The 12,910-nt window shown below is 44.1% G+C and overlaps 1 protein-coding gene across 1 annotated transcript; it reads left to right on the top strand.

Annotated features, from left to right (window-relative positions):
* Positions 1–3,106: 3,106 nt before the first annotated feature.
* Positions 3,107–3,679, top strand: LOC139055805 (uncharacterized). Its single transcript, XM_070533355.1, has one exon. It carries the CDS (start codon positions 3,107–3,109, stop codon positions 3,677–3,679), a length of 573 nt encoding a protein of 190 aa, XP_070389456.1.
* The last annotated feature ends 9,231 nt before the right edge of the window (positions 3,680–12,910 follow it).

Here is a 12,910-nt window from a genome sequence, read left to right as displayed (position 1 = left end):
GACCTGCAGTGGCTGGTCGAAGGACTCATGTGCCTGCTACTGTCTCTCAATTGGCTTCTGGCTTTCACGTCGCTGTCTGGAACATTTTCCCAAAACAAGCCACTGTTGTTTTCATTTGAGGGAGCTTGAAACTGCACTGCACTGGCTAGCTTTCGCTTCAGGCTACCCTTTACGTTACGTGACCCAGTTCCCTGGACTTGTTTCTCCAAAATGGCAGAGTTTTGTACTAAGACAGAGTTGTTACAGATGGTGGATGGTGCAACACGTGGTGTCTGCATTGCGCAGTTGAGAAACCACGCCTTTCTTGCTTCAACTCTGTTGACTTGGCCGTCAGACACTGGTGTGCTCACCAGGAGTGGTGACCATTCTTCTGCCATAGGTGTATCCCACACTGAATTCGAAGCGTCTCCACTTGTAAAGCTCATTTCGACTCTATTTCTATTTATTCCATCATCGCGCTTGCACTTTGTTCTATTTCTCTTCTTCCTTAATAGTAATCCAGTCGCTGTGATCTCCTGGGATGAGAAATGAGGGAACCAAACCATCAGAAGTGTGGGTTCGTTCCTGTCTAGGCCTTTTGTTTCCTTCATATGCAATAGAGCTGTCATTTTCCATAAAGCGAGGGCTGCTGATATCAATGCTATTCATGTTACTTAAACTAGATAGCTCGATACAATCTGTGTAGGCCCTATCATTCCGTCTTATATCATTTTTTGGTGTTGAGCTTGTAGGGTTTACTGGACTGCCAGGAAGCTTTACGCTGCCGAGGTATACATCCTTGAGATGACGCCTAGGTATCTCACATGATGATGTGGAACTAGTGGAGCTGTGGCTTATCGCAGTCAGCTTGCTCTTTTGAAAATCCCCTTTCCTTATTGAAGTTGGTGGCAACTGCTGCGTCTGTGGCTTCTTGTTCTTAAGTGACAGCTTTGTTGGAAGTCTCTTGACATTCTGCCGCCTTGGTCTGGCTTTCCTGATGGCCAGGCTCTGTGACACACCATTCTGCTGGGCTGCAGGCTGTGAAAGGATGAAATCCGAATTTAACAGTGAGATTAAAACAACTTGTGTTGATGGGGTTTAATGTCCCAAAACTGCACTGCGGGCTATGAGAGAAGTCATACTGGACGCTGCAGACTAGACTGATTGATTGACTTTTTTTCTTTCTATTCTAACAGTAAGTTTACACGCATCAAGTGGACTCTAAGTGGACACTGAGTGCACACACTGGGATCTGAGCACCTGGAATTTTTCAGCATTCACATCAACAGGAGTAAACAAGCAGTTTTACATTCCCCTCATATTGGAATGCAACCACCACGGTCCGGACTTGATTACACTTCCTTGTGCTCAGTGGAACTGTGGAACCACTTAAGTCATGATTAAGAGACTTAGATGGGCTAGTTAGCCTAATTGTGATCCTTTCTAGTACAGTGGGCCCTGTCCTTTCAATCCCCTTGTTTGTTAATCCTTTGGAGTCCTCTTAGCAATTGTCTTCCGTGCATTCTACCTTTGTCCCATCCTTACATGCACCTATTTAACTATGTTTCATCACTTAAGTCACCTTCAGCTCTAACAGTTCTCATTGAGGTTAGGGCTTTCTTGTCTTTAACATGCAGCTTTTCCTCATGGTGTGCTTTAATACAGAGCTGGATTTTCAGCAAGCTCATGGTTTTTCTCCCTCTCTGCCCCTAGGATTACCCTTAACGTAAATATCCCCAGCAGATGAAAGATGATACTCAAGCTTCTTGCGTCCAGTCCTCCAGAAATTAATTTTTCCCCATGCTTTCCCATGATGTCCAGCTACAAAAAACACTGCCTCTGGAGATGCTACTTTTGTGCCGCAGCGTATGAGCTCCTGATGTCACATTCAGCAGATAAAACAAAAACCTAGTCTCTCAACCAACCAAGCGACACGAGGTGTGAACATTATTTCAGTCGTGCCAACGTCCCCCAATAACTGGCGTCAGCTTGCAGGATGATTAACAGCTGGTGAACGGTACAAGGAATCGTCGCATTGCTGCTGCTGTCAACACATGGCATGCCTGTCATTAACTAGCTGCTTGTGCCATACGTCCTCACCACATCTATCATCCCCAGTGCATCCTGACAGTTACATCCAGAGAACGTCGGCAATATAAGGCAATGCAGTTATATAAAATTTTGCACACTACTCACCCGTTTCCTATGGGCATTGCAGTTCTGTTGTGAGCACTTCCTGCAGGCTCGGTCGTCGGTACGTCCGCAGGGAGGTCTGGACTTCTTTCGACGCTCATTATCAGATCGCTTGGAGCTGATGTTGAACAGGTTAGTTACATTCCCATACTTTACCTACAATGTAAAACCAGAAGTGATTTCACAAATGAGTACAGACAACTTGCACAGGTCACAGGACCTTGCGACTCTTTCAATTATGCTAAAAGTGTCGCCAATACTAGTCGCTGGGCAGCGAAAAAAAAAATCCAACGGCCCTTCAAATGCTGAGAGATGCTCATTTGAGTGTTAAACACCAAGTTTTGCCCAGTATAAAGCCCAGGCTTGGAAATGTTCGTGCTGCCGCATTCTAACACGACAGCTGCTTCAAAATAAGCACTCCAAAATGTCATCATGAATCTGACGGCGTGTCTCCAATTTTGCTTGTTTCGCTCGCATTATGTGTTCTGGTTCTGCTGTCAACTGTGAAAAGCTTCAGAGCAAGGTGCCTTTACAGACATGACTACTACACATTAGGCATGCATTGTTTCAAGAATCACTGAAATGTGAGGTGTGCCAAAGAAGACCACTTTCTTGACCTTTAGATCAGTTTCAAACTTTTCAAAAATGAGAAAAGGATATAAATGCAAAAAAAATAATAAAAGAACTGTGCTGAAACCACAGACGATGATTGTGAATGTTATGAATAGCTGAACACTTCTAGGAAGCTATTTGTTTTATTAAAGGAATCATGCACTTGAAGGCCAACATTTGATACAGTGAAGATATTTAGGTAGTGTGTGTTGTTTCAAGGCATAATACCTTAGAGAACAGAACCATTAACCAGCACATCTGTAGCAGTAGTATACGTGGACAGCACGTGCTTGATTCTGGACAAAGCTCCCATGTTCACTTCATGAGCGAGCAGTACGATCAGCTTCTAACACGCACGGAAAAAAATGAACACGATGTCGCGGATATCAAAGGAAGGTTACTAAAGCTTGAAGAACGGGAGGAGGTCACACAGCTTAAGGCCGAAGTTGACTTCTTGGAATGGCAAAGCCGTAAACTAAACCTGGAATTCCACGGAATTCCGCAAACTTACAATGAGAATTTATTGAACGAAATAAATGCGCTAGCAGGAAAGGCCGAGCTCCCACAACTTTTGCAACATGATATTGTGGCGATCCATCGACTGCCCGCTACAAAAGGAAAAACGCCAGCTGTTATTTGTCGCTTTGCCAAACAAATGAAGCGAGATGAATGGTGGCAAAACCGCAAGAAGCTGAGCTGTGTAGATGATAAGTTGTTTTTGCAAGAAAACATAACCAAACGAACTCGTGCACTTCTTTTTGAGGTGAAAAACTGGGCAAAGATAAACGGTTTCAAGTACGTCTGGCATCACAATGGCCGAGTCCTCGTGCGCAAAACTGACGGTGAAAATGCGGTGGCCATTTCAAGTTCTAGCGACTTGAGTAAACTAAGATAAGGAACACGGCAGTTTCTGGGATGACTAAATGATAATCATGGATAGCGTCGACGCGGAACGTTACGTCCTGCCGCATGGCTTTGAAAGGCACCTGGGACCAGTATATATGAAATCACTGAAGTGTTTTCATCTAAACATCCGATCAGTAAAGCATAAAGTACCCGAACTTACTCTTTTTTTCCAGCAGCTTGATCACGTGTTTGACGTGATAATGCTTACAGAAACATGGAGCACAGATGACTCAACTGTTTTCCGTCTTCCTTCTTATCAAACTTTCTATGCTAACCGGACCAGTGGTCGCGGTGGTGGTGTATGCATCTTGGTAAAAAATACTTTCTCGTGTGAGTTACTTCAGGCGTTCTGCGTAAGCACAAGCGACTATGAGTTTATTTCGTTGAAATTGCAAGGGATTGTTATCGCTGTTGTCTATCGACCTCCGAACGGAATGATGACACCATTTTTAGAATACCTAGAAGGTTTTTTTGCGTTTGTAAATGATTACCATTTCGATCTCATTTTTGGTGGTGATGTGAATATTAACATGTTGAGCAGTGATCCGTCAAAGGTTAAGCTGGATCTTCTATTAAAATCCAATGGCCTTACAAATGTTATTAATCTTCCAACAAGAGTGACACTGAATACGTCTACATTGATTGATATTTTTGTTACAAATGTAATGCCGGAGAGAATAAGAGCTGGAGTTATCGCGGCTGAGTTGAGTGATCATTTGCCTATTTTTTTATGCTGTAGTAAAAAGGTGAACATGAAAAAAAATTCGCCTGCAAATTTAATACAGCGTATTACGCCGCAAAATCTTTCCTCATTTGTAGACCAACTTTCATTGGTGGCGTGGGACACTGTGTATAATATTACAGATGCTTGCGCAGCTTACGAGGAATTCCTTAAAATCCTTAAACCTATATATACAGAGAACTTTCCTTTTGTATGCGTAAAACAAAAGAGAAAAATTCGTAAGCCCTGGATAACCTCTGACCTGGCAGCAAAAATTCGGGAGAAAAATACAATGTTTAGCAAATTTATTAAGATCAGAGATCCAGACGCACTAAAGAAGTTTAAAACTTTCCGTAACTGTTTAAACAAAGAGTTAAAAAGAGCAAGAAAACATCATTTTAATAATTTATTTACTTCCCTTTCTGGCTGCTCAAATGCTCTCTGGAAGAAGTTGAACTCAGTGTTACAATATAATGTCAAAAACCAATCAGTTCGTGAAATAATATACAATGGCAACGAGTTGTCAGAGAAGGCGTTAGCCAATGCTTTCAATGAGCATATTGTGAAATCCGCGGGTCAAATGGCAGCAACGAGTGATTTAAAAAATGTTTACTACAATAACAGTTCAGTGTTCCTTGACCCTGTCACTGAAGCTGAAGTGACAGAGGTAATAATAAGCCTAAATAACAGCAGTGCGTTGGATGTTGACGGGATGCAAGCGAAGCCTTTGAAACATGCTGCCTCTTTGCTTGCTCCATGCATACGGTACATATTTAACTTATGCCTCGAGCAAGCGATATTTCCACCCCAAATGCAAGTTGCTCGTGTTAAGGTACTCTATAAGAAGGGTGACAAGAACGATATGGGCAATTACCGGCCTGTTTCTATATTGCCTGTGTTTTCAAAGGCCTTTGAAAAGGTAATCCTCAAGAGACTGAAAAAATTCGAACAGAAACACAACATCTTGATTGACTGCCAGTATGGTTTCCGTGAAGGTTTGAGCACTGAATCGGCACTTCTTGCACAAAAAGAGTATATACTAGATCAAATCGAAAAAGAAAATGTAATACTGGGCATTTTTATAGATTTTTCAAGGGCATTTGACCTTATTAATCATGAACTGCTCATTAGGAAGCTAGAACGATACGGTATGCGAGGTGTTGCTGCTTCTCTAATCTATTCATATTTAAGAAATAGGCAACAAATTGTAGACATAGAAGGCTTTCACTCGGATCCATTAGCAGTTTCTTGTGGTGTGCCTCAAGGCAGCATCTTGGGACCATTTCTTTTCAATCTCTATCTAAATGACATTGTAAGTATATGTCCAGAAGTAAAATTCGTCATTTATGCAGACGATACTAGTATATTTTTGTCAGCAAAAGAAACCAACCACATAGTTCGCAACGCCAACGAAATCCTGGGTAAGCTTGAAAAATGGACAGAAGAAAATGCCTTAAAAATAAATGTACAGAAAACAAAGGCAGTTTTGTTTCATGCTAGAAACAAGAAGATAACATTAAATCAAAAGGTTCTGCTTAACTCAACTCCAATTGATATAGTGCCTTCTATTAAAACACTGGGTGTTGTCTTCCACAATACCTTGTCTTGGGACGAGCACATAGATAAGTTAACAACAAAACTGTCCCAAGTAATCGGCCTCATATATCGGAACGCAAGCATACTACCACGCAGTGTAATGATGCTAATCTACAATACTTTATTTTGTTCCAGACTTAATTATTGTCACCTAGTATGGGCCTCTACGACGCAAACCAACCTGCAAAAAATCCATGTTTTGCAAAAAAAGTTTCTGCGAATTATTGCGGATGTACCCAGGTACTATCCATCTGAGCCCTTATTTCGCAGCTACAACATAATGCCAGTAACAAATATTTATGATTATTGCCTGTACAAGCGATATAAACAAGAGATAAAAAATAATACTTGTTTCTTGCGTCAGTTAGCGAAGTTGAAATATCACTCTACTACATATAATACGCGAAATTTTGAAACATGGGCAATAGATACTTGTAGGACAACATATGGCTTACAAATGTTAAGAAACCGGCTGCCAAGGTTATTGAATACCCTACAGACACAAAATATAGAGCCTGACAAAATTACTTTTGCGGACCTTCGAAAATACTTTAGTGCGTAGAAGAAGAAAACAAAAAAGGAAAAAAAAGAATGGTATAGTTAGTGTATAATGTTGTTGCACTTTTACCGCGGAGTTATCTGCGCTTTCTGCGGTTCATTTTGTGTGCGCTGGTCTCTGGTGGCGTTCATGCATGGATAAACAGTGTATTGAAAGCTGAATGTTTGCACTTTATAATTGTATAACTTCAAATTGTATTGTATTACTTGCATTAAGTGTATCGCAATTGTAATTGTATTAATTGTATAACTTCAAATTGTACAACATAATTTGTATAACGATGTCTGAATATGGAATGAGTTTTATCTTTTTGTATGTATGGATTTCAGTGAGTGCTGATTGTAACTCACATATATTTTTTATAATTTGCTGACTGCTACGTGAAGTTGCCAGTGCGGGGGCCTGCGGCCTTGTCAAGCTGCAATGCGACAGCTTTTTCTGCAGGCCTCCGGCATCGTGTATTTCGGATGCAAATAAAGTTATTATTATTATTATTATTATTATTATGTGGGAGCCGAAACATCATTAAATTTGGTACCATTTCGGACAGTGCATCACTTTGTGCTTTTTTTCATAAGTGCTTTAACAATTGATGTCCCATAACGAATTTGCCCCGCAACTCGGTTGAGCGAGAACGCACACCCTTTGCATGAAAGTTCAATCTCTGATCCCCAAGCATCTGCCACGAAAATATGCGAAAGAGCATGTTTCACTTTGAAAGACTGTGTAGACCAATACTGCGCCATACATGTCTTTGTGCCTTCAATGCAATTGTTGCCACTACAATGGTTAGCAGCACGTTATGAACAACAAATTTCAGAAGCATTATTTTGTTTTAGTGTGTGTTTCGCGTTTTGTCCAGCTGGAACGATAACTACTGGTACAGTTCTGTTCAGACAAGTAATTGAAGTCAGGAGCTGCTATGTTCTTCCTGCGCATGCATATCGAGTATACTTTGGACGTGCCTCCAGAATAGCAAAGGAGAAACAGTGACATAGCTGGAACATAGACTGATCTGTGGGTTGTGGCCGCCGAGACCACAGTGTACCAGGGGTGTTCACATACAAAGTTGACTGCGGACAGTTGATCTGGTACAACCATGGCACGCAGAGGCCTCAGTGACCTGTGCCATTTTTGAACCCCCACTTACCCTTGAGTGTCCTGGAGTTACTGTGCTGCCCACTTTATTATAATCTTCAGGCCTTCCTTTGCTGCTATTGTTTTAATTTTCTCATGCTGAATGATTTCATGGGGCCAAATCGCACAGTAAACGTAAATTCCTTCTTGCTGAGAGGAACTCTAGCACAGCAGAGAGAGAGAGAGAGAGAGAGAGACAGACAGAAAGACACATATGTTAACCAGAGGTAGTTCTGGTTGACTACCCTGAGCGGGGGAAGGGGTAGGAGTATAGAAAGAGAAAGCGCGGAAGAGAGAAAGAGAAAGCGGGACCAGCACAAACCTACCGCGTACGCTATAGAGCCGGGAGCAAGCGGCGCTCTTACGGCCTATTATGAAGGCCTGTAGACCTTAGGAACCTGAGTAAAGAAGCGCAAAAGAAAGAAGAGGCGTCCAAAGGGAACGCTACCTTGATGAATCATTTGGAAAGAACGGTACACTGGCGTTTGGATTACTTCTGGACGGAACGCTACCTGCAGAACTCTTGCGTCTGGCGGAAACTTTAGCATTTGTTATCGCTCCGTTTGGTCAGAACGATAGACATTTCGTTTGTAGAAGCTGCTGGACCGTCATATGCACGAGTTTCCGCGCAAAGAATAGTGAAAAATCTTCGAACTTCCCTTCCCTCTTGGAGCACGCTTTACCTTCGCCGTAGGGTTGCTGGTGACGAAAGTGAAGGCATGAATAAAACAAGCTTCTCTGGGAAGCAATTGATGCCGTGTTTATAAAGTTCATGTACCTACCATTGGCTGTCGAAAAGAATTTCCGACTGATTTCTCGGCGGCGTTTGAAGCAAAACCACCTCGGGGCTCCAGACGCGTTTGGTATTGGAAGCTTCGAGGAAACTCGATTTGTATCTCCTGCCATATGTTTTCAGGAGCTTCATTGTTCACGAATTTAAACGCTCACACTGTTTACACATCGCTCTTGCGCGCGCACCGCAATGCAGTACAAACCAGAAGTTGCTACGTCTGTTACTCCAATTCGAATCCGAGCGCTACGACTACTACGACCTCAGATTGGATTGGATCTGGCTTGATGATGAGTGACGCCTACAGCAATGCCTCCTTTCCTACAGCATGGCGACCATGACACGTTGTTACGCGTAGAGTTTCATATTAGTATTTATTTAGAAACTCTATGTTTTTACGTATAGAGTGGTCTAACACGTCTCGCATGAAGAAAATTTGCCTTCGAGATATAAAACCTACTATTACCTATGCTATTACCCAAGAGTTCAAATTTAGGTTACAAAAAGTGGTGCTCTTTAGATCTTGAGTGCAAATCTTATTTGCTTTGGCTGGTTGAATACGACGGAAGCGATTTTGGGAGCCGAAAACACGTTATCGACGTCGGGTTTGAGCCAACGTTGGTTTGAGCACCATAGGGTTTTTTTCTACCAACACTTCGTGCAGGCTATTGTAGTCGAGTGTGTGACCAACGTTCTCAGACGTACTTCAGGTTCGCAGCTCCCTATGCGAGCATATTGGCTGACGTGGCGGCAACGGGTGTCACTGAAACTACCGGCGCTGCAGTCGCGTCTTTCGTCATGCGCCGCGCGTCGTCTGCTCTTGCTGCGCCGCGTCGTTTGCACCAATTGGCCTGTAGGCGCTTATCCGTCGGTAAATGTAGTTTAGATACGCAGTCTGAGTTTTGTGACAAACCTGCCACGCGTAAGTAACGGGTACTTCACGGTGTCTGTGCACTATCGGCGCTGCAGTGACGTATCTCTCACGCAGCGCGCATCGTCTACTCCCGCGATGTCATCTCTGCGGTGGGTCGTTTTCCCCAACTGGCCTGTGCCGTTCGCTCTTTGACGACTGTGTTTTGGCTGCCCGCACAATATTTTATGCCAATGACCCTTGAATGACATGTCTAGCTAGTCTTCAGAGGCTGCAACTACACCGCAAATGAGCGGTCGTGTACTGCGATTCCGCTTTTCAACCAACTTTTTCCCTATAGAAGCGCCACGGTGCTCCCTTCAGCGGGGGCTTTATTTTTTGCTGCTTATTCTTAAGATGTGTCGTAATTAAAGACGGCGAGCGCCTGTGCAGACGTAGGGACATTAACGCATCACGCGCAGCAGTCGCTTGAGACAACGCTGTGGTGAATTGATCCACCCCCGTCAACGCTTCTTCGTCTAATAAATTTAATTGACACATGTATTTTTTTATAGTTGTCCGCGGATATTATGGGACGTGCAAATGAGTTGGAAGGGATCTCTGAGCAGTGACAAGGACGAAGTTGAATACTATGAACATATTTAGATCAAAGCTTAATTCATTTTCTTTTTGACGAACAAAACAAACAACAAACACAGTGGCACTTTTTATTTACTTTGTACACAAAAAAGTAATTTTGAGCTACTTTTGACAAAGCAATTTTGCCCGCTTTCTGGTTGTTTGCACCTGCTCTGTCAGCGAGTTATCGACGCCAATCAGCACAGGTTATCTTGAAATAAATTACGTTAGCTCACCTGTCCATATTTGTGCTTGAGCAAATGGTTGCGTACACACTTTAGGGCATGTGGCACATCACACAGGAAATAAAAGTACGTGCGCTCAGGCAGGCATGGATGTGGAATCTTGTGAGAAGGTGAAGTTACGTTGCCGCTGATTCCCATCTGCTGCCACATCGAGCAATTGTTCCCGGTTCCGTCACTGACTACGGCGATCACCATAGCATCATGTTTATGCAATTGCATTACTGCTTGCCACACCAGCTCTACTAAAGTCTTGCCAGGCGCAGCACCTCTCTTGGCAAAGGTGGCAATCGGTTGCAGCCAGCTCGCCAGAAGTGGTACGAACATCAGCACGAGCGCATGATCTGCAAGTTGGTCAGTTCCTTCATTTGAAATACCACCGTAGTCCACAAAACCATCAAGTTTGAAGGTTGACTTGTTGAAATTGTGCGCCTAGCGTAACTTAATTTCATCCAAAATCAGTGTGCCGAATTTCTTCCCATCTGCTATGTTGCCCAGCTGTTTCCCAATAGCTTCCATACAGAGAGGATTGAACCCATACTTGCATATGGTATTCCTTTCAGAATTTTTGTGAGGCGGCTCAGGGAGGGCAAGGGCAGCATGTTCATGTCTGATAGAAGCGTATATGCTCGAGGGCTCGCTATCCTCAGCGTTGAACAATTCAGAAGCCAATCCGCATTGTAACGCGCGCCACACGGAGACTTTGCTTTCAACTGTTTAAACGATGTCATAAATGCAAGTCGCTGTAAAGGCGGAAGTTCGGCCAACGCTTCCTCGATTCTGTTATCGGGCATTTCAGAAAGCCTTTTCTTCAGAGCCGAAATTTCGTTCTTTTGCTTTTGATGCGCAGCAGCCGTCCTAGCAGCCTCTTCTTCACATTGCGTAGTTTCTGATATCGCTTGAGCGTTGGGCTCGGAGCCTTAATACTCAGTTGAAGTTTCCTCTGTAGACAGAGACAACGCGCGCAGACTATAGTTGCTTTGTAAGCAGTGGCGTAGCTAGGTCGTCTGGCACCCGGGGCCCATAGGTATTCTGTCACCCCCCTCCCCGGGTGTAGCCGGTGGAAACAGGGGTGTCTTCAGACGTATATGGCACCCCCCCCCCCCCCCCCCCCCTTCAATGGCCCCTTACACCCGGGGCCCACGGCCCCCCGGCCCCCCCTGTTGCTACGCCACTGTTTGTAAGTACATTGCACTGCTTGTGGTGCATATTATCTGATGTCGCCGTGTCACGCTGGCCTGCTTTCACGCCCGCACATATGTTCACGCTGTCTGCTTCTCTCAGGATTCTTTCAGGTGAGCTGGGCGCAAGTCGCATCTCCTACTGCCAATCCTAAGAATACACCTACACCAATCACACAACACCCAGAGTACAAGAAAATAGTAGAAGAAAACAAAATACTTCGAAACAGTTTAGCCGACCTACGAGCCCATCACAGCAACCCACACCAATTGCGGACCACACTTCCAAATCACCACCGCAGACATCACTTCAACAAAGTACCACCTGCAGCGCTCAATCGTTAACGCTGGAACAGTTAGCACAAAACATGCAACTAATGTTCGCAGAGCTACACAAACTCAAACGAATGGTAGGGGATGTGCAAACAAAAGCCGCGGCCGTCCCCCGAAAGAGGGTCAGTCAAAGTCCGGGAGCTCCTACCAGGACACCGAAAGCTATAGAGCACACTGATAGCGACAGTAATATCCCTGGATAATATGGCAAACAACACAAAGACCGGACACATTGAAATCTGGCAATGGAATTGCTGCACGCTACGGTCTAAATTGGCTAATTTCACGCACTACATAGAATCGGCGCCAATCCCTCCCGACGTTATCTGTATTCAGGAAATAGGGAAACAAAACCCAAACCTCAAAGGGTACGAGCTTTATGCTCACCCTGACTACCGTCAAGTAGCCACCTTTGCCAAGAAGGATGTCACGATTAGCGTAAATTATTCTTTTCAGGAACCTATTCAGCACCAGATAATCACGATTTGGCCGCAGAAAGGGGCAAACCTAAAACAATTATTGTCAATGTTTACAGTTCTCCCAGAGAAAAACAGGCGGATTTTGAAAACGTGGTGGCCACCGCGGTGCGACTCACTCAAGGTAGGGACAAATTAATATTGTTAGGCGACTTTAACGCACAACACTCAAACTGGGGCTACAATAGAGACAATCCCAAGGGCATATTGTTAGCAGACGTTGTAGAGCCCTACGGACTTTTCCAGCTAACTCAACCAGATCTCCCAACGCGAATCGGGAACAGTGTGTCCCAGGACACTTCCCCCGACCTCACGTTCACCAACAACGAAAGTGAGACGCGATGGACGAACCTAGGTGAAAACCTAGGAAGCGATCACTATATCTTAAGCATATCGGTTAATGCAGCCAGGATTCGAAGAGCTATTGGTAAGGCAAGGCTATCCGACTGGACCAAATTTCGGGAAAAACAGAAAACAATCGGCAGCATAACAGACGTAGGAGAATGGGCCGAGCGGATCCGAGTTATTCACTCTAGGGTCACAAAAACAATTGAAACGACAACGGAGGCTCCAGCCGTGGATCGTCACCTCTTGCATCTCTGGGAAGCCCGGAGAGGCCTCACAAAAAGGTGGAAAAGGCAGAAGCTTAATCGCAAACTCAGGATACGGATAGCTCAGCTAGCGCAGGAATCTGAC

The sequence above is a fragment of the Dermacentor albipictus genome, chromosome 2 (assembly GCF_038994185.2).
Source record: "Dermacentor albipictus isolate Rhodes 1998 colony chromosome 2, USDA_Dalb.pri_finalv2, whole genome shotgun sequence".
NCBI classification, from domain to species: domain Eukaryota; kingdom Metazoa; phylum Arthropoda; class Arachnida; order Ixodida; family Ixodidae; genus Dermacentor; species Dermacentor albipictus.
Note: the sequence above shows the minus strand (reverse complement) of the source record. Positions and strands in the feature narration are given on the sequence as shown.